A 22,500-nucleotide genomic window follows, 5' to 3' on the forward strand; every position below is an offset into this window, starting at 1 on the left:
CCAGGCCAATTTGGTTACCCCATGTGACTCTACTCTCCCTAGCAACTGGGCCAATTTGGTTACCCCATGTGACTCTACCCTCCCTAGCAACCAGGCCAATTTGGTTACCCCATGTGACTCTACCCTCCCTAGCAACCAGGCCAATTTGGTTACCCCATGTGACTCTACCCTCCCTAGCAACCAGGCCAATTTGGTTACCTCATGTGACTCTACCCTCCCTAGCAACCAGGCCAATTTGGTTACCCCATGTGACTCTACCCTCCCTAGCAACCAGGCCAATTTGGTTACCCCATGTGACTCTACCCTCCCTAGCAACCGGGCCAATTTGGTTACCCCATGTGACTCTACCCTCCCTAGCAACCAGGCCAGTTTGGTTACCCCATGTGACTCTACCCTCCCTAGCAACTGGGCCAATTTGGTTACCCCATGTGACCTAGCAACCAGGCCAATTTGGTTACCCCATGTGACTCTACCCTCCCTAGCAACCGGGCCAATTTGGTTGCTAAGGAGACCTGACTGGAGTCACTCAGCACACCCTGGATTCAAACTCACGACTCCAGGTGTGATAGTCAGCGTCAACACTCGCTCAGATACCCAGAACCCCCTTGTACTGCATCTTTACATATGAGATGCCTCGAGAGTGTCTCACCCTCAAACCGGTCTTTGGGATGTCGGTGTGTTTGGTTTCTGCTGGTTCTGGTTCTGTCGTGTCTTTCGGAGCATCAGAGGAGATTTCTCCTGCAGAAAGAGACTCGGGCTCCTCCGCTGCTCCTGAAACCTCATGAGGAGATCCATCTGAAGGACTGAAGTTCTCTGGTTTCTCCCAGCTGGATTCTGCTCAGACCGGGTCAAACATCATGTGTTATATTATTATTATTGATAAAGCCTAATCTGGTGTATAACCTCATGAACGTGAGATTGTAGTGTGTTGATCTCACCGCCGGTCTCAGTGTTGTAGTAATACATGAATCCTTCAGGACTCACAGCCTCCATCCATGAAGTGACTGAAGATTCCTGCACAAGACATGTTTCATGAGCTCACATCACACGTACTGCAGATATGAAGAGAAAATAACTTCCTTTCCTCTATTATTGGTGTAGAAGAATGTTCATGATAAGGTTTTAGGTTTTGGTGTAAATGAAAAGCTGAAACACACAGAGAAATCTACAGTCTGTACGTCTCTTCAATGTGTGTGTGTTTCGCCAAACATTATTACAACATCAGGTCATTAGCGACCCGCTACCAATGTCCATCACAAACCGATTTTCAAAACACCCAGATATTGATGCACATAACACATGTATAACACAAATAACACATATGGAGCTACACGTAACACGTAATCTACACACGTGTGTGTTTTATCAGGTGTTTATTGAGTTTGAGTCAAATGACAATAGTCACATGATACTGATCACATGTTAAACCTGCTATAGTTTACTTCCACATTGCTGCTTCATCAAATATTCATGTCAAATGTAAATCACTGAACAACAGCGCCACCTTGAGGAACAAATAACATGTTTAATATGTGTATGCACGCATATGATACTTATTGATTTTTTGTGTGACAATAGTAAATTATTTTATATAGTTTTAATTTTTATATAGTACTCATTTGTCTTTTAATAAATAAATAAATGCATATTTTGAAAGTAAACAAATATAGATATGAAATAATCATAAAAATATGATTTATATGAGTGAAATGTATTTTTAGCAAATTTGGCATTTTTTAATAAATACAAAAATAATTATAATAATATTATATATATATTTTTATTTTTTTTGTGTTACACTATTCATAAGAGAACGGTTGAGGAATACTAAAGAGGCGTGGCTTAACTCTACAAAACAACAGAGGCGGTACAGGGGTGGAATGAGGTCCCGGGGTATGTGTTTGAGAGTTTTGAGCTGTATTAATTGCAGTATTTGAATCATTTAGTGTTAAAAGTTTCAAAGAAACATTTACAGAATATAAACACAGAGCTGCAGTGCAAACACTGTAAATAATACATATATTAATGAGTTTACCTGAGTTTGTCCTGCTGCTGCTGCTGCTGATGATGATGATGATGATGATGGTGTGTTCTGACTCTGAAGGCCGTCTGGTTTCTCCCACAGACACTCTGAAATCAACATTACACAGTCCTTCACACATCCGCAAACACACAGTGTATGTGGAGAACAGGTCAGTTATATCCCAAACCTCCTGTGATGGTGTTGTAATAGTAAATGTGTCCGTCATCTGTGGTTCCCTCCATCCAAACATCCACCGGATTATTCTCATTATTGCAGCTGCTGCTCGAAGTCTCTTTGTGCACTTTCAGTTCTCGTCTTTGTGCTTGATGTTGTCCTTTAGTTTGTGGATTAACCGGAGCTTCAGTCGCAGTTAAACTCTCACCTGCAGTGAAATGAAGCAGTTCTGTGAGTATGATCACATCAATACAAATACACACAATGAGTGGACACAAGGGCTAAATATGTTATATATATATATAATGCTGAAGTTACCTGACTGAGTGTTCATGCTCTTCAGATCTTCCTCATTTGCTTTAAGTGCTGCCGCCTCCATCGCTGCAAACTCCTTTGATATCTTCTCCTCCTGTTTGGCTTTTGCAATGCTTTCCTTCTTAATCTGTCACGCAACATTGACGGGAGGAGAACATGATCACCGCTGCCCAATAAAACACACTCTTATCATCACACACACATGCAGCACTGAGAGCAGCAGCCAACAGTCTGTTTACACACACATGAACACTACTGACCCATCTTGCATTAAACGGTTTCATATTTATAGTTATTAATATTTCAGCTCTGTAGGTCCATACAATGCAAGTGAATGGTGACCAGAACTTTGAAGCTCCAAAAAGCACATAAAAGCAGCATAACATTAATCCAGTGGTTTAATTAATGTCTCCAGAAGAGATATGATAGGTGTGGTTGAGAAACAGATCAATATTTAAGTCCTTTTTACTAAAAAAAATCTCCACTTTTACAATCATCTTCTTTAGTTTTTGGTGATATGCATTCTTCGTGCATATTGCCTGGGCAGGGAGAATAATTGATAGTAAATGGGACTTAAATATTGATCTGTTTCTCACTTACACCTATCATAACACTTCAGAAGACATGGATTAAACCACTGGACTACTTTTATGCTGCTTTTATGTGCTTTTTGGAGCTTCCGATTTCTGGTCACCATTCACTTGCATTGTATGGACATACAGAGCTGAAATATTCTTCTAAAAATCTTCATTTGTGTTCTGCTAAAGAAAGAGTCACACATCTGGGATGGCATGAGGGTGAATAAATGATGATTTACATTTTTGGGTGAACTGCCCCTTTAACATGCGTTTTCAATGATCATATCTGATGTTCAGTTCATTTTTTAAAACAGCATGTAAAACACAATGCATTAGTATTCTACATTGTTGTCACATGGCACAGGAGACAGTTTTCCACACTGTGTGTGTAACAGGTGTTATATTTATTTATTAATTTCACTCAAAATCTCTCCCCTTGTTATTATCATTTGTTATATTTATATAATTATTTTGTATTCTGGAAATTATTCTTTTAATATTTCATTTAATTTATTCTTTTAATATTGACGTTTAATTAATTAATATTTAATTGAGATGTCATGTTTCTATTGTTATATGGTAATTTTTCAGTGTTATTAAAAATGGTGCGTGGCTCCTTTAAGATTCATGTCCCGGTTGCTCTCGCGCGGTAAGCGCGACTGAAGAGAGCCGAGTTGTGTTGAAGCTCCGTCTAAAACGTTTGATATGAGTTCTGTTTAGTGCAATAAAACATGTAGTTTTGTTCAGAATGCACTTAAATCTTATTCAAATATGTATGAAGTTTGTGGTAATGATATGGAGCATGTATTTTTGGAGAGAGTTCATTAAGCATGAGTATGCAAGCTCTGTGGCTATAATAATGCTTTTCACTGATAGGTTGGTGTTCCAATGTAAGAGAAGGCCACAGATTCGAGCTTGTTTTGATGTATTTGTCTTTATTCATGCAGATGCAGAATAAAATCTGGCCTGAGTAATTCCTGTTGCCTGGTCTTGTTCATTATCCACACAACTATATTTTGCATGTGTCATTTTGCACAAAATAAATAAATATGATATATATATATATATTATTTTTTAACACTCAGCAACATTTTCCATGTAATATGCCCTTTATAACTAATTAACAACAACAATAAAAGCTTTACAAGTTTAAGGTTCATTAACGGGTCTGTCAGATTTGTACATGATTAATAACATTATAAAGGAACAAACTTTCACACATATGCCGCTAAATCCTCAAATATTCACTGAAATTCACTGTCCCTTCAATATGACGTCACGAATGCGCCACACACTCTGAATGATTAAAAAAAAACTATAATATATTTGTATACTGAATATCATCATGTATAATATATAATATATAAAAGCAAGAAACTCTACGCTACAATCTGATATAAGATGTATATTGATGTATAAGTTTACATCTACCGCGTTTGTTAGTGTGACCTCCCATATGGTCTAGCGGTTAGGATTCCTGGTTTTCACCCAGGCGGCCCGGGTTCGACTCCCGGTATGGGAAGTTCGTTTTTTATTTCAACCGTCCACTTATGCGTGTTTAGTGTTGCACGAATATAGAATAGAATATAGAATTGTCTACTACGAGTTGGGTTTGACGCAGAAGCACAAATCGGATATTAACCCATTAAACTCTGGTGCATCTTTTGGCGAGGAAGACCATCCCTCCTCCCAACGACCAGGTGCTCTGTCTTACCACGGCTGATGTGAGGAAAACTCTACGTAGAGTCAAACCCACGGAGGTCTGCTGGACCAGACAACATCCCTGGAGTGCTCGGAGGATGTGCAGACCAGCTGGCAGATGTTCTTACCGACATCTTCAACAGGCAAAAGTTTGGGCACCCCTGGTCAAAATGTTTGTTGCTGTGAATAGTTAAATGAGTAGAAGATGAACTGATCTCCAAAAGCCATAAAGTTAAAGATGAAACATTCTTTTCAACATTTTAAGCAATATTAGTGTATTATTTTTTATTTTGTACAATTTTAGTGTGAAAAAAAAGGAAAGGAGCACCAAGCAAAAGTTTGGGCACCCAAGAGATTTGAGCTCTCAGATCACTTTGACCAAAGTCTCAGACCTTAATTAGCTTGTTAGAGCTGTGGCTTGTTCACAATCATCATTTGGCCAGGTGATGCAAATTTCAAAGCTTAATAAATACTCTGAATCCGGCCTCTCTGTCATCTTTTGCTCGCTTGGCTATTCACACAACAGACATTTTGATCAGGGGTGCCCAAACTTTTGCATGCCACTGTATTTCTGGCTGGTCACTTAATGTCCTGCAAAAGGTTTTATTTCATTCCACTAGATGGCAGCAAACACTATGAAAAATAATTTTCCTCTGTTGCAATTCTCAGATCTGAACTGTAGGCGGCGCTGTTACATAGCAGCACTCATACCGCACACGTGCTTTTAGCGGCGTGCATGTTCCCAATGTTTCATCACATATTTCAGCCTCTGAACGTCAGTCTTGGTGTCATTGGGGAGGTGTATGTAATCACTTTTCAACGTCAATAACTGATGATTTGTTCATCAAGAAAATTCTGGATATCTGAGACATAATATTGGATGAAGAAAACAGCCTAAGGTAAGAGCTGATATTGAGTTTGTGGATATTTGGTGCTTACAGAACCAGTAATAGTGGCAGAAATGAAAAATTTGTCTTTGTTGTCTTACAGAAATCATAAATCACTTTGTGATTCTTTTGATAATCTTTTGAACTGTGTTGTTGGTGTAACAAGAGCTGATTATGATGCAGCTGAAATCGGAGCGGTTCTGTCAGTCTCACTGTGATTGGACGAGTTCAGAACGCTCCATTTAGTCCAGCAGGTTCAACAAAAAGTTGTTGAGCGGTTCTGCATATTGTGGCGCCGTTTTGTGGTCCGTTCTGCATAACACAACGGCTCATTTTTGCTCCATTCAGCACATTTTCTGACCAAACCACCGGCCCGCTCAGTTCTCCCGATGGCCATGATCGGCCCCAAAGTGCGTCGGCCCACCGGGAAAATGCCCGGTATGCCAGATTACCCTGGACAGGACTGTACTCTCTCACTTGCTAGGCAGCGGTTTTATTGGCCTGACATCAGGTGCTGTCAAAGGTGTGTTTTTGGGAAGTCACCAGAGCCTTCTGCTCGTGCTCCCCTGAAGAGCATTAAGAGATTTCTGGTCAGAAGAAGATGGTAATCAGCGGTCAGTGGAAGTCACTGTTAATCCAACAGTAAAGCAGGATGCGAGAAAGCTTCGGGACAATGTGTTAATATCTGCGGGTTCCTAGAATCCCACACCACAGCATACCTTCCAATGGGTAACGGGCACAGAGCGATTTAATGGAACGTTAGGTGACATGCCTCATTCCCTATAACAGCAATGCCCCAGCCGATCCAAACTCTTACGTTTGGTTACAATGGCCCAGTTCAGGAGACCAGGAGTTACGCACCCTTCCTCACGATTACTGCATGTAATGTTCACGCAGGTTCTCAATAAGCCTGAGGTTGCTGATCAACACCAAGATCAGAAATACAACGAGTTATTCTGCCAATAAGAAGGTACATTCAGATGGACAGGTACTAATGCACGGGGGGGTTTGGTGAAATGGAGGAGGGGTGAATGTAACTTTTTTATTTTAGTTTTACCATTTTCACGTTAAAGTGAATTTAAACATATTTCCTTTATTATATTCTCATTTATTCATTTGGCAGACGCGTTTATACAAAAGAGGAAAACATCAGCCGATCATCTCAAGGAGACGGTGGTACAAAAGTGCCATACTACAAAGTTCCACTAGCATCAGAATAGTCAAGACATATTAAAGTGCAAATTATTATTATTATTAGTGGTGCTTGCCAAAGGCATCACTATTGTTCTCTTGCATACTTATTAATATTCTGATTATTATTATTATTATTCCACACAAAGTTATTATTCCCGCAGCTTTTGTCACAGACCCGAGTGAGGCGTCAAATAGTGCGGCTCATTGAGGAGAGGTGTGCTGTATCTTTTCTAAGCGATCGGGTGTACGATGTTCACACAGCGGACGAAAAACTGGTAAAAAAAGTCCCATTGACTTAACATTACCTAAACACCTAAAATCTTCATAGCCACACCCTAAAACATGCTAAAAAACGTGCTAGCATCATGATAACAGGGGGGTAACCAAATTGGGCCAGTTGCTAGGGAGGGTAGAGATGCATTGGGTAACCAAATTAGGCCGGTTGCTAGGGAGGGTAGAGACACATGGGGTAACCAAATTTTCCTGGTTGCTAGGGAGGGTAGAGTCACATGGGGTAACCACATTTTCCTGGTTGCTAGGGAGGGTAGAGTCACATGGGGTAACCAAATTGGGCCGGTTGCTAGGGAGGGTAGAGATGCATTGGGTAACCAAATTGGGCCGGTTGCTAGGGAGGGTAGAGACACATGGGGTAACCAAATTGGGCCGGTTGCTAGGGAGGGTAGAGATGCATTGGGTAACCAAATTGGGCCGGTTGCTAGGGAGGGTAGAGACACATGGGGTAACCAAATTGGGCCGGTTGCTAGGGAGGGTAGAGATGCATTGGGTAACCAAATTGGGCCGGTTGCTAGGGAGGGTAGAGACACATGGGGTAATCAAATTTTCCTGGTTGCTAGGGAGGGTAGAGTCACATGGGGTAACCAAATTGGGCCGGTTGCTAGGGAGGGTAGAGACACATGGGGTAACCAAATTTTCCTGGTTGCTAGGGAGGCTAGAGTCACATGGGCTAACCAAATTGGGCCAGTTGCTAGGGAGGGTAGAGACACATGGGGTAACCAAATTGGGCCGGTTGCTATGGAGGGTAGAGTCACATGGGGTAACCAAATTAGCCCGGTTGCTAGGGAGGGTAGAGTCACATGGGGTAACCAAATTAGCCCGGTTGCTAGGGAGGGTAGAGTCACATGGGGTAACCATATTTGCCCGGTTGCTAAGGAGGGTAGAGTCACATGGGGTAACCATATTTGCCCGGTTGCTAGGGAGGGTAGAGTCACATGGGGTAACCTCCTCGTGGTCACTATAATGTGGTTCTCGCTCTCGGTGGGGCGTGTGGTGAGTTGTGTGTGGAGAATAGAGTGAAGCCTCCACATGCGCTATGTCTCCATGGTAACCTGCTCAAGTCACGGATTGATGGTCTCAGACGCGGAGGCAACGGAGATTCGTCCTCCTCACCCAGATTGAGGCGAGTCACTACACCACCACAAGGACTTTTTGGGAATTGGACATTCCAAATTGGGGAGAAAATAATAAACTATTTTTTTACCAAATATGAGTGATTCATGTATCCGACGGTTTTTACAATTTAAGTGTAAACTTATTGCACGATTCTGGCTCCGCCCCCATAGAATAAGGGGTTAATATGATCATCATTAATAGTTAATAATGTGAACTATTGAATGTCAAACAGACGATCAGTCATGGGTAATAGTCTCGGGATTCTCAGGACAAACAGAAACAGTCAATAAAAACAAGTTTATTCTGAATTTAAATACAGACACGCCCATTAAAATATCAGTGATGAAGAAATATTTAAGAACACGGTCACATGTACAGAAATAATGTGCAATAACATGAATCCTCTTTGAAATATGTTTTTACATAAGAAAAGAAACATATTAAATAAGTGCAATGCTACATCTGTGGCCAATGAACATAATCCAGTGTAGAACCATAAACATATTAACAGTGAAAGTGCAACATTAAATCAACACATCTCTTTAATCAAAACAGCTTTACTAACGGTGCAGCAGTTATCCACATGTATCAGTGTTTCATCTCACAATGACTGTCATTTATCAAGTTAAAAGGGAAAATGAATTATACAAATATTCACACTTCAGACAATCGTAGAAAACATGACACGTTCTTTTGTTTCAGCTTGATTAGCAGCATGTTTGGCATTTCCTCTTTTGGGAATGAACGATAAATGATGCTTTGAGGTGCAGTTTGTTCATTTCACATGTCTGTGATTCAGATGTGAAGTGATGAAGCGTCATTCACACAAATAACAGGAGCAACATTTATATTTGCATACAGAACTCATTTCTGCTCTGAAAGGCCCTTATATGAACCGGAAGCTCTTATAATACACACACACACACACACACACACACACAGGCACACACACACACACACACACACACACACACACACACACACACACACACACACACACACACACACACAGGCACACACACACACACACACACAGGCACACACACACAGGCACACACAGGCACACGCACACACACACGCACACACACACGCACACACACACACGCACACACACACAGGCACACACACACAGGCACACACGCACACACACACACACACACACAGGCACACACACAGGCACACACAGACACACACACACACACACACTCACGGGCACACACACGCAGCGTCAGTCCTCTCGTCAAGAACACTTGGTGATGGTGAACGACCCTGACCAGCAGGGAGCTCCGACCGTCCGCATCATTATTCCAGTTAACCCCGACTGACCCACATCTCGCCGCCGCTAGTAACAGCCGTCACGCCAGCTTCCATCACGCAGCGCGCTCAGCGTCACCAGACTCTTTGGTGGTGTCAGCAAACTTCAGAAAGAGAAAAGAGATTTTAAAATAAATAAATCAACATTATGACACGCATGCTGTCGATTGAATTGAACATGGGATATTTTATGATGTTTAAGTAATTTTGCAAATTTTCTTCAACATAAAATTATAATCCCATTTCATCCAGAGTCAAATTGAATAAAATGAAAGAATATTAGGTGAAATATTTACTACATTTAAAGTAAAAAAAAACACTGGCTACTCGAGCATTTCATGAAAACACTTAAAATACGAATGATCAGGGGTTCAGTGTATCTCAGCGAGTACTGACGCTGACTATCACACCTGGAGTCGTGAGTTTGAATCCAGGGTGTGCTGAGTGACTCCAGTCAGGTCTCCTTAACAACCAAATTGGGGCGGTTGCTAGGGAGGGTAGAGTCACATTGGGTAACCAAATTGGGCCCGTTGCTAGGGAGGGTAGAGTCACATGGGGTAACCAAATTGGGCTGGTTGCTAGGGAGGGTAGAGTCACATGGGGTAACAAAATTGGCCCGGTTGCTAGGGAGGGTAGTCACATGGGAACCAAATTGGCCCGGTTGCTAGGGAGGGTAGAGTCACATGGGGTAACCTCCTCGTGGTCACTATAATGTGGTTCTCGCTCTCGGTGGGGCGTGTGGTGAGTTGTGTGTGGATGCCGTGGAGAATAGCGTGAAGCCTCCACGTGCGCTACGTCTCCATGATAACACGCTCAACAAGTCACGTGATGAGATGCGCGGATTGACGGTCTCAGACGTGGAGGCAACTGAGATTCGTCCTCCGCCACCTGGATTGAGGCAAGTCACCGTGACACCACGAGGACCTGCTAAGTAGTGGGAATTATCGTTCCAAATTGCGAGGAAAAAGGCGATTTAAAGTAAATAAATAATTCCAAAAAATATAACAAATATACTGCTTATGTTTATAACTGAGGTAGCAGCCGAACAAAACTCTTAATGAACATCAGTGAACTAATGCAACTCATTCTGCTGTACTGAAGTGCTGCATCTGTCAGTGCTGTCACCTGCGCACAGGTGTGTTGAGTTTGCTGCGGTTGGAGACGGTCGCTATGAAGGATGCAGGTCGTGGCAGTGCGCTGCGCGCTGGTATCTGTGATCCGCTCGTCTTACTGCTGCTGCTAAACAGAGACTGTAAACTGGCTGATGATGTCATGAGGGAGGAACTCTTGATGGTCGGGCTAACGTAAGCGGTGGCTTTCAGAGTCGGACGTGACGAGAAGTTCCCCACACTCTGAACACGATTCTGCAGCTGCGCAGGAGACGGAACTGAACACACAAACACATGCCATCAGTAATCCTGATGAAGACACTGATGAAAAAATCTGGATCTGACTTTCTTCTGTGGGACATGAAGTCCACGATCACACAGCAGCAGAATACGGTTGTCAGACCTGTTTGAGTGCTTCATACGGTCACACACAGTTACCGCATCCTATAACCGAACTCACACCCACAAATGTGCAGATCTCTCAACCGCATTCTCTGCAAACCTGTGCTGTGTGAATGTAGCTTAAAGGAGATATTTAGCAGAATGTTCATGCTGCACTTTTCCTGGCATAATACATCTTGATGTGCCAAATTTTTATGGTGCTTTTATAGTCTTAAAGTCCCCATTCACTTTCACTGTATGGAACAGAGCAGCGTGAACATTCAACTAAACATCTCCTTTAGTGTTTTACAGAAGTGATTGTCAGTATGTCAGACGTGTTTGACACATACTAGCGGTCTGCAGTCTTGTCAGCGCGCTAGATGAATCGAAGCTTTGACTGTTGCGGATGGACGGAGCTGAAGTCATCTGATTGGCTGGGACCAGAACGCTGGTCACGCTCGGAGCTCGCAGCAGGTTTGGCATACTCCTCCTTAACTTATCTGGAGAAACATCACTTCCTGTTAGCTCAGCCAATCACAGACTGAAGATGATGTAATGAGCATGCAGAGCAGTATACACGCACAGTGATCATAATCCTCTGAACATGTTGTATTAGATTTAACCCAAATTACATCTGATTTAATTTATCTGGATTTAAATATGATTGCAGACAGAGTTTATATAAAGACGGCTTCTAGAACAACATCCGCACACAAACACACACGTGTCAGATCATCCTGATGAACTCTCCAGCACGAGACACGCACACGCACGCGCATGCACACACACTCACACAAACACACTCACTCACTCACACACAGACAAATACAAACAAACACTCACTCTCTCACACACACTCTCTCTCACACACACACATACTCATTCACACACACTCACTCACTCAAACATACACACACACTCTCACAAACACACTCTCTCACACACACACTCTCACAAACACACTCTCTCACACACACTCTCTTTCACACACACTCACTCACTCACTCTCTCACTCAAACATACACACACACTCTCACAAACACACACTCTCGCTCACACACACTCACACACAAACACACTAAGGTCACGTGTGGAGTGGAACAGGTTAAGTGAGGTCACGAGTGGAGTGGAACAGTTTAAGTGAGGTCACGAGTGGAGTGGAACAGTTTAAGTGAGGTCACGTGTAGAGTGGAACAGTTTAAGTGAGGTCACGTGTGGAGTGGAACAGTTTAAGTGAGGTCACGTGTAGAGTGGAACAGTTTAAGTGAGGTCACGTGTGGAGTGGAACAGTTTACGTGAGGTCACGAGTGGAGTGGAACAGTTTAAGTGAGGTCACGAGTGGAGTGGAACAGTTTAAGTGAGGTCACGAGTGGAGTGGAACAGTTTAAGTGAGGTCACGTGTAGAGTGGAACAGTTTAAGTGAGGTCACGTGTGGAGTGGAACAGTTTAAGTGAGGTCACGTGTGGAGTGGAACAGTTTACGTGAGGTCACGAGTGGAGTGGAACAGTTTAAGTGAGGTCACGAGTGGAGTGGAACAGTTTAAGTGAGGTCACGTGTGGAGTGGAACAGTTTACGTGAGGTCACGTGTGGAGTGGAACAGTTTAAGTGAGGTCACGAGTGGAGTGGAACAGTTTAAGTGAGGTCACGTGTGGAGTGGAACAGTTTAAGTGAGGTCACGTGTGGAGTGGAACAGTTTAAGTGAGGTCACGAGTGGAGTGGAACAGTTTAAGTGAGGTCACGAGTGGAGTGGAACAGTTTAAGTGAGGTCACGTGTAGAGTGGAACAGTTTAAGTGAGGTCACGAGTGGAGTGGAACAGTTTAAGTGAGGTCACGTGTAGAGTGGAACAGTTTAAGTGAGGTCACGTGTGGAGTGGAACAGTTTAAGTGAGGTCACGAGTGGAATGGAACAGTTTAAGTGAGGTCACGAGTGGATTGGAACAGGTTAAGTGAGGTCACGAGTGGAGTGGAACAGTTTAAGTGAGGTCACGTGTGGAGTGGAACAGTTTAAGTGAGGTCACGAGTAGAGTGGAACAGTTTAAGTGAGGTCACGTGTGGAGTGGAACAGTTTACGTGAGGTCACGTGTGGAGTGGAACAGTTTACGTGAGGTCACGTGTGGAGTGGAACAGTTTAAGTGAGGTCACGAGTAGAGTGGAACAGTTTAAGTGAGGTCACGAGTGGAGTGGAACAGTTTAAGTGAGGTCACGTGTGGAGTGGAACAGTTTAAGTGAGGTCACGAGTGGAGTGGAACAGTTTAAGTGAGGTCACGTGTGGAGTGGAACAGTTTAAGTGAGGTCACGAGTAGAGTGGAACAGTTTAAGTGAGGTCACGTGTGGAGTGGAACAGTTTAAGTGAGGTCACGAGTAGAGTGGAACAGTTTAAGTGAGGTCACGAGTAGAGTGGAACAGTTTAAGTGAGGTCACGTGTGGAGTGGAACAGTTTAAGTGAGGTCACGTGTGGAGTGGAACAGTTTAAGTGAGGTCACGTGTGGAGTGGAACAGTTTAAGTGAGGTCACGAGTAGAGTGGAACAGTTTAAGTGAGGTCACGTGTGGAGTGGAACAGTTTAAGTGAGGTCACGAGTAGAGTGGAACAGTTTAAGTGAGGTCACGTGTGGAGTGGAACAGTTTAAGTGAGGTCACGAGTAGAGTGGAACAGTTTAAGTGAGGTCACGAGTAGAGTGGAACAGTTTAAGTGAGGTCACGAGTAGAGTGGAACAGTTTAAGTGAGGTCACGAGTAGAGTGGAACAGTTTAAGTGAGGTCACGAGTAGAGTGGAACAGTTTAAGTGAGGTCACGTGTGGAGTGGAACAGTTTAAGTGAGGTCACGAGTAGAGTGGAACAGTTTAAGTGAGGTCACGAGTAGAGTGGAACAGTTTAAGTGAGGTCACGTGTGGAGTGGAACAGTTTAAGTGAGGTCACGAGTAGAGTGGAACAGTTTAAGTGAGGTCACGTGTGGAGTGGAATAGTTTAAGTGAGGTCACGAGTGGAGTGGAACAGTTTAAGTGAGGTCACGAGTGGATTGGAACAGGTTAAGTGAGGTCACGAGTGGAGTGGAACAGTTTAAGTGAGGTCACGTGTAGAGTGGAACAGTTTAAGTGAGGTCACGAGTGGAGTGGAACAGTTTAAGTGAGGTCACGTGTGGAGTGGAACAGTTTAAGTGAGGTCACGTGTGGAGTGGAACAGTTTAAGTGAGGTCACGTGTGGAGTGGAACAGTTTAAGTGAGGTCACGAGTGGAGTGGAACAGTTTAAGTGAGGTCACGTGTGGAGTGGAACAGTTTAAGTGAGGTCACGAGTGGAGTGGAACAGTTTAAGTGAGGTCACGAGTAGAGTGGAACAGTTTAAGTGAGGTCACGTGTGGAGTGGAACAGTTTAAGTGAGGTCACGAGTAGAGTGGAACAGTTTAAGTGAGGTCACGAGTAGAGTGGAACAGTTTAAGTGAGGTCACGAGTAGAGTGGAACAGTTTAAGTGAGGTCACGAGTGGAGTGGAACAGTTTAAGTGAGGTCACGAGTGGAGTGGAACAGTTTAAGTGAGGTCACGTGTGGAGTGGAACAGTTTAAGTGAGGTCACGAGTGGAGTGGAACAGTTTAAGTGAGGTCACGAGTAGAGTGGAACAGTTTAAGTGAGGTCACGTGTGGAGTGGAACAGTTTAAGTGAGGTCACGAGTAGAGTGGAACAGTTTAAGTGAGGTCACGTGTGGAGTGGAACAGTTTAAGTGAGGTCACGAGTGGAGTGGAACAGTTTAAGTGAGGTCACGAGTGGAGTGGAACAGTTTAAGTGAGGTCACGTGTGGAGTGGAACAGTTTAAGTGAGGTCACGTGTGGAGTGGAACAGTTTAAGTGAGGTCACGTGTGGAGTGGAACAGTTTAAGTGAGGTCACGTGTGGAGTGGAACAGTTTAAGTGAGGTCACGTGTGGAGTGGAACAGTTTAAGTGAGGTCACGAGTGGAGTGGAACAGTTTAAGTGAGGTCACGTGTGGAGTGGAACAGTTTAAGTGAGGTCACGTGTGGAGTGGAACAGTTTAAGTGAGGTCACGAGTGGAGTGGAACAGTTTAAGTGAGGTCACGTGTGGAGTGGAACAGTTTAAGTGAGGTCACGAGTGGAGTGGAACAGTTTAAGTGAGGTCACGTGTGGAGTGGAACAGTTTACGTGAGGTCACGTGTGGAGTGGAACAGTTTACGTGAGGTCACGTGTGGAGTGGAACAGTTTAAGTGAGGTCACGTGTGGAGTGGAACAGTTTAAGTGAGGTCACGAGTGGAGTGGAACAGTTTAAGTGAGGTCACGAGTGGAGTGGAACAGTTTAAGTGAGGTCACGTGTGGAGTGGAACAGTTTAAGTGAGGTCATGAGTGGAGTGGAACAGTTTAAGTGAGGTCACGTGTGGAGTGGAACAGTTTAAGTGAGGTCACGAGTGGAGTGGAACAGTTTAAGTGAGGTCACGTGTGGAGTGGAACAGTTTACGTGAGGTCACGTGTGGAGTGGAACAGTTTACGTGAGGTCACGTGTGGAGTGGAACAGTTTAAGTGAGGTCACGTGTGGAGTGGAACAGTTTAAGTGAGGTCACGAGTGGAGTGGAACAGTTTAAGTGAGGTCACGAGTGGAGTGGAACAGTTTAAGTGAGGTCACGTGTTAGTCATGAGTAATCGAGTGGTGACATCATCACGACTCACCTGAGCTGCTCCTGAGGCCGGTGTGCTCGTGCGAGGACACTGGTGTGTTGGCGCTGGTTTGAGGTGAGACGGGTGCAGTGGGGGTGTACGGAGGTGTGGAGGCGATGAGGCCGCATGTCCAGTCTCTGATGGTGTTGAACGTGTGTGAATGCGGCAGACCGCGGTGAATGGCTCCAGCCCGACTCAGACGCGGCTGCGGTGGGGGCAACTGACCATAATCTTCATCATCATCATCATCATCATCATCCAGGTTCGAATCGTCCCGTTGGCTGAACAGGAAGGTAAAACTGGAGCTGCGACGGTTCTGAACGGACGAGGAAGAGGTCGTGGCGTAATCCTGACGTAAACCTGCAGAGGAAACAAACGCAACGTCCTGTAACAGATGAAACTTGTGATTCGTGTTCCTTCTCAAACTAAAGTCAAGATAGTTACACTACTGAAAAATGTCACAAGTTTTAGTTCCTCCTCAACACGTTGTACTTGTGTACTTACTCTCCTCCTGCAGTCGCGCCATCACCTGAACATCGCTGAGATCCTGCGGTTTATAATCCTCGTCCACATCACTGTCCACTGAGCACTGACTCCACACACCTGTGACAATACAACACACGTCACACCTGCAGATCTACAGTCACACACTAAAGCCCAGGAGGAGGATGAGGATGAGGAGGAGGAGGATGTGAACGCAGCCGTCTCCTCCTACAGTCACTCAAGCTGTGGTATGTTCAGATGTTTATTAAAGAATTGTTCTGTGTTCAGTGAATCTCTTCAGCTCATCCCTGAAATAAACCAGCTTACATTCATGCACTGATAATGGAAGTCTATGGGGGCAGAAGAAATGTTCAGATATTTAAAAGTGCAGCTACTGAACTCAAATAAGGACACTGGGAAGAGACGTGACGTACAGTAATCGTGAGTCTGTACAGATGTTTACATTAAGCAATAGGGCATTGATACAGTTTTCCCAATGTGATTACATTCGATTTTGATTCAATTTGATATCAATTAATTTGGGTATATTTCAGTTATAATGCCCATTTTGCTTACTGTGTATATTAAATATATTATAATACTGGTAATTACACAGAGTACCTTCTTATCTGGTACATTATGAAAATGTTTATTTTATAAACTATATTTGATCTTTTTCATGATATTGGTCACATTTTAGCTTTTTCATGTATTCCATCAGTAAATAAGATGTCTTGAAACTGCACATATATATATATATATATATATATATATATATACTGTGTATAGTTACGTTTATTGTTTTCATGCATCATTTGTGCTACATATATTGAAATGTAGAACAAGTGGTAAATCAGTACTGTCTCTATAGATGTGTAGATGCGGTCGCCATTTAATTAGTCACAAATGACACCTTCAAAAAATTCAAAGGTTTTAAATGTGGGAATTTCCTGCGTTATGAACGTGTAACTTGCAGGAATAATTACAATTGTTCAGCTGTGAGTAAAAGAATCAGTATTGAGGTCTTTAAAATGAAGTTCACGATGCATTGCAAAATCATTTTTTATTTTATTTATTTCTCCCCTTTTCTCTGCAATGTGGAACGCCCAAATCTCAATGCGCTCCAAGTCCTCGTGGTGGCGTAGTGACTCGCCTCAATCCTGGTGGTGGAGGACGAATCTCAGTTGCCTCCACGTCTGAGACCGTCAATCCGCGCATCTTATAACCTGACTTGTTGAGCGTGTTACCGTGGAGACGTAGCGCGTGTGGAGGCTTCACGCTATTCTCCGCGGCATCCACGCACAACTCACCACAAGCCCCACCGAGAGCGAGAACCACATTATAGTGACCATGAGGAGGTTACCCCATGTGACTCTACCCTCCCTAGCAACCGGGCCAATTTGGTTGTTAAGGAGACCTAGCTGGAGTCACTCTCCACACGCCCCACCGAGAGCGAGAACCACATTATAGCGACCACGAGGAGGTTACCCCATGTGACTCTACCCTCCCTAGCAACCGGGACAATTTGGTTGTTAAGGAGACCTGACTGGAGTCACTCCGCACGCCCTGGATTCAAACTCCAGGTGTGATAGTCAGCATCAATACTCGCTGAGATACCAGACCTATTGTGCACTAATGAAATCACTTCTCACTACGACTGTCAATTTAACGCATTCATTCAGTGTGATTAATTATATAAAAAAAAATACATTTAAAAAACATTTATTAATGAATAATTAATGCAATTAATCATGTCTCCGGACCATCTTCGGAGCATTTAATCGAGCTTCAAGAACCGTGTTCATTAGTGTACACGAGATTCAGAGTCAAAGTGATTTTCTCTGAGATCAGCTGCATGTGACTGAACACAGAACTGTTGTACTGAATCCACCATATTCCCATGAGTGAGACTTGGCATATGGATTCGCTCATGATAAATGCTGACAGTGTCATGTGACCAGGTGTTGCCATAGCGATGTGCTCATGCGCTCTAGGCAGCTCTTACTGCGATTGGCTGAAGGATGGAGGAAAATAGGAGTTCTCTCGGTTATAAGAGAACAATGCTTCACTTCAGGAGTCACAGGGAAAGAGGGATGATGGGATACGGGAGGACATGAGACTGGACAGACAGAGAGAGAGAGAGAGAGATGAGCGGATGAGCTCAATGTAAACAGACTTTGCCAATGCTTCAGTGTTCTGAGGTAATATTAAAGATGAAAGTTCACGTTTAAAGCACACAGGACTGCCGTCATGATACGTCTGTGTTCTTCATGGAGTTTGACGGCTTTCATTGTATGACAAAGAGCAGCGTGAACATTCTACTAAACATCTCCTTGTGTGTTCCACAGAAGACAGACATACGGGCTTGGAGTAAATGATTGTGTGTGTTACCTGCTCGGTCACAGGGTTTACAGGAGCTTCCGAGAGGAGAAATCCCAACTACACGAGTGTGAGGACGAGCAGGAGAGGTGACACCTGACCTCCATCGGTTCACTGCAGGACAAACACAGTTCAGTTCATCTTCATGTTGCTTTGATAAATCAGACATACTGTTATCCTACAGATGTGTGTTAGGGTTTAAACACAATCCCGAAAACCTGACTCAAATGACTAGCTCCGCCTTTTCCCATAGCTGATGTTCAAAGTGGCCCATAGATGTTCTATATATCAGTGAAAAACTTCAATGTCTATGAACTTTAGTTTTTTTAATATATGGCTATTGAGCTTATGCGCCAGAGAAACTAGCATTTGTCTAGCGGTTCTATATAGATATCTGTGGTGATGTCAAAGTGTAATTGGCTAGTGAAGTGGGTTTACGGGTTATAGAGATGTCAAAAGCTATCATGAGTATTTTAAAGTGTTCAGATGTTATAACAACTGGAAACAATGCGGGAGATTTAAAACTCAAGATCCTACATCACACTGTGCTCATTAAACTCCAAGAGCTGCAACGTCAATGTAAATTATCTTATTTTTTTTTTTTTTTTGGGATATTTTTTCCCCTTCTCCCCAATGTGTAACGGGCAATTCCCAATGCACTCAAAGTCCTCGTGGTGGTGTAGTGACTCACCTCAATCCGGTGGCGGAAGACGAATCTCAGTTGCCTCGGGTCTGAGACCGTCAATCCGCGCATCTTATCACGTGACTTGTTGAGCGCGTTACTGCGTGACCCATCTGACTGTACTCTCCCTAGCAACCAGGCCAATTTGGTTGCTAAGGAGACCTGACTGGAGTCACTCAGCATGCCCTGGATTCAAACTCACGACTCCAGCTGTGATAGTCAGCGTCTTTTACCACTGAGCTGCCCAGATCCCCAACTTTCTTTTTGAGCGTAGGACTAGTGACCTTATGCGCCAGAGAAACTACCGTCCGATTTCCAAACTTTCAGTCTTGGCTAAGATCTTTGAATCACAGGTAAATGTGCAGTTAAAGCAGTTTTATCTGATAATAATATTTGAAGTGATTTTCAGTCTGAAGCATTACTGCTGCTATCGCTGAGTTCAATTTATAAAATAATTTCTGAACCAGTGTATCTATGCACAGGGCCATAACTCTGGTTTCCTTGAGATAACTAAAAGTGTCCCCAGGGTTACATTTTGGGACCTATTTTGTTTTCCATTTTTATAATGACTTTGGTAATGACATTCAAGCAAAATAACACCTGTACGCAGATGACACTGTGATTTAATGCGTTACATCTTTAATGAGTTACATCTTTAATGCGGTTATATTTCATGCGTTACATCTTTAATGCGATACATCTTTAATGCGGTTGTATTTAATGCGATACATCTTTAATGCAATACATCTTTAATGCGGTTATATTTCATGCGTTACATCTTTAATGCGGTTATATTTCATGCGTTACATCTTGAATGCGTTACATCTTTAATGCGGATATATTTAATGCGTTACATCTTTAATGCGGTTATATTTCATGCGTTACATCTTGAATGCGGATATATTTAATGCGTTACATCTTTAATGCGGTTATATTTCATGCGTTACATCTTTAATGCGGTTATATTTAATGCGATACATCTTTAATGCGGTTATATTTCATGTGTTACATCTTTAAAGCGGATATATTTAATGCGAAACATCTTTAATGCGGTTATATTTAATGCGATACATCTTTAATGCGGTTATATTTAATGTGATACATCTTTAATGCGGTTATATTTAATGCAATACATCTTTAATGTGGTTGTATTTAATGCAATACATCTTTAATGCGGTTATATTTCATGCGCTACATCTTTAATGCGATACATCTTTAATGCGGTTATATTTCATGCGTTACATCTTGAATGCGTTACATCTTGAATGCGTTACATCTTTAATGCGGATATATTTAATGTGTTACATCTTTAATGCGGTTATATTTAATGCGATACATCTTTAATGCGGTTATATTTAATGCGATACATCTTTAATGCGGTTATATTTCATGCGATACATCTTTAATGCGGATATATTTAATGCGATACATCTTTAATGCGGTTATATTTAATGCGATACATCTTTAATGCGGATATATTTCATGCGATACATCTTTAATGCGGTTATATTTCATGCGTTACATCTTTAATGCGGTTATATTTAATGCGATACATCTTTAATGCGGTTATATTTCACGCGTTACATCTTTAATGCGGTTATATTTCATGTGTTACATCTTTAATGCGGTTATATTTCATGCGTTACACCTTTAATGCGTTACATCTTTAATGCAGTTATATTTAATGCGTTACATCTTTAATGCGGTTATATTTCATGCGATACATCTTTAATGCAGTTATATTTCATGCGATACATCTTTAATGTGGTTATATTTCATGCGTTACACCTTTAATGCGTTACATCTTTAATGCAGTTATATTTAATGCGTTACATCTTTAATGCGGTTATATTTCATGCGTTACATCTTTAATGCAGTTATATTTAATGCGTTACATCTTTAATGTGGTTATATTTCATGCGTTACACCTTTAATGCGTTACATCTTTAATGCAGTTATATTTAATGCTTTACATCTTTAATGCGGTTATATTTCATGCGTCACATCTTTAATGCGGTTATATTTAATGCGTTACATCTTTAATGCGGTTATATTTCATGCGATACATCTTTAATGCGGTTATATTTCATGCGATACATCTTTAATGTGGTTATATTTCATGCGTTACACCTTTAATGCGTTACATCTTTAATGCAGTTATATTTAATGCGTTACATCTTTAATGCAGTTATATTTCATGCGTTACATCTTTAATGCAGTTATATTTAATGCGTTACATCTTTAATGTGGTTATATTTCATGCGTTACACCTTTAATGTGTTACATCTTTAATGCAGTTATATTTAATGCTTTACATCTTTAATGCGGTTATATTTCATGCGTCACATCTTTAATGCGGTTATATTTCATGTGTCACATCTTTAATGCGGTTATATTTAATGCGTTACATCTTTAATGCGGTTATATTTCATGTGGTATTTAATTAATCTTTACTGCTTTATTAAAGTTGAAATAATACAGAAGCAGATCATGTTAATAACTATAAACTCTGAAACGGGCATGTCTCTGTGCGGTCGGTGTCTCTTCTATGAGTCGTGTGAATGAGAGATTGAAACCGGCTGATGCACACTCTGTCACGGGACGCTCATCCCTCGAGCGCACACGCTTAATAAAATTACATGAGAATTTGTGGATGTTAATTCTGAAGCTGTATTGAAATGCATAATTTTCTTTAAAAACACACTGTGGTTCAAACTTCACATGTGAGGTCTCCCAAGGGTTCCCCAATGCTCTCCCGGGATTTTTGACTACAATCTGAACAGCTCAGAAACATTTCGGCCCTGCAGATATTGGTGTTTCTTCTGAATAGAAAGAGGAATATTCTGTGTTATATAAGAGACACGAGAACAGCCCCATCAAAGGACAAAAGGAGCATTGATGATCATCCCGAGACTCAACTGTCCCTCATCAGTTGAAGACAAAGACACGATCACAACATAAGAGCAGAAGCATTCACTGACACACACACACACACACACACACACACACATCAGCAGTCAATCACATCGATGGATCTCCACATGAAAGCACACACTCATCCAAACATGTATGGAACACGATCCTAATTCAAGTTTGGGAAACATGTGTCTATATTAGTGTGTCAGTGAAATCTATAGGTTACCCATCAATAAAGCACGTATAGCATGAAGGGCCGATTCCTTTCATGTAAACACAGTTTCCATGGCAACCGCTTGT

At 42.3% G+C, this 22,500-nt stretch overlaps 2 protein-coding genes and 1 non-coding gene across 3 annotated transcripts in view; 1 reads left to right on the forward strand and 2 right to left on the reverse strand.

Moving 5' to 3' along the window:
• Positions 1-40: 40 nt before the first annotated feature.
• Positions 41-5,529, reverse strand: LOC127653793 (WW domain-binding protein 4-like). Its single transcript, XM_052140557.1, has 8 exons — positions 5,503-5,529; positions 2,516-2,639; positions 2,211-2,405; positions 2,036-2,130; positions 939-1,014; positions 434-834; positions 244-308; positions 41-198 (listed from the first exon to the last, which is right to left on the reverse strand). The coding sequence occupies exons 1-6, from the start codon at positions 5,527-5,529 to the stop codon at positions 587-589; spliced, it is 765 nt and encodes a 254-aa protein (XP_051996517.1). The 3' UTR covers positions 41-198; positions 244-308; positions 434-586.
• On the forward strand, positions 4,541-4,612 carry trnae-uuc (transfer RNA glutamic acid (anticodon UUC)). The gene has a single exon. It is a non-coding gene; the product is annotated as a tRNA-Glu (tRNA).
• A 3,701-nt stretch (positions 5,530-9,230) lies between the features above and the next one.
• The window catches only part of LOC127653794 (SLAIN motif-containing protein 1-like), an 18,195-nt gene continuing 4,925 nt past the window's right edge, over positions 9,231-22,500 (reverse strand). Inside the window, exons 4-9 of the mRNA XM_052140558.1 lie at positions 18,615-18,716; positions 16,245-16,343; positions 15,753-16,100; positions 11,437-11,586; positions 10,722-10,983; positions 9,231-9,700 (exon numbers count right to left, since the gene is read on the reverse strand). Coding sequence (XP_051996518.1) covers positions 9,625-9,700; positions 10,722-10,983; positions 11,437-11,586; positions 15,753-16,100; positions 16,245-16,343; positions 18,615-18,716 — 1,037 coding nt within the window. The 3' untranslated portion in view covers positions 9,231-9,624. The remainder of the gene's footprint in view (positions 9,701-10,721; positions 10,984-11,436; positions 11,587-15,752; positions 16,101-16,244; positions 16,344-18,614; positions 18,717-22,500) is intronic.

Source organism: Xyrauchen texanus, chromosome 13, assembly GCF_025860055.1.
Source record: "Xyrauchen texanus isolate HMW12.3.18 chromosome 13, RBS_HiC_50CHRs, whole genome shotgun sequence".
Lineage (NCBI taxonomy): Eukaryota > Metazoa > Chordata > Actinopteri > Cypriniformes > Catostomidae > Xyrauchen > Xyrauchen texanus.

What these genes read in the sequence shown, in the direction of transcription:
- LOC127653793 (XM_052140557.1), bottom strand. Translation starts at nt 5,529, where the DNA reads ATGCACGCCGCTAAAAGCACGTGTGCG. An exon ending in CAGCAGCAGGACAAACTCAG is followed by an intron (nt 1,015 to 2,035) that starts GTAAACTCATTA and finishes TGTCTTGTGCAG; the next exon opens with GAATCTTCAGTCACTTCATG. An exon ending in CTACAACACTGAGACCGGCG is followed by an intron (nt 835 to 938) that starts GTGAGATCAACA and finishes CGGTCTGAGCAG; the next exon opens with AATCCAGCTGGGAGAAACCA.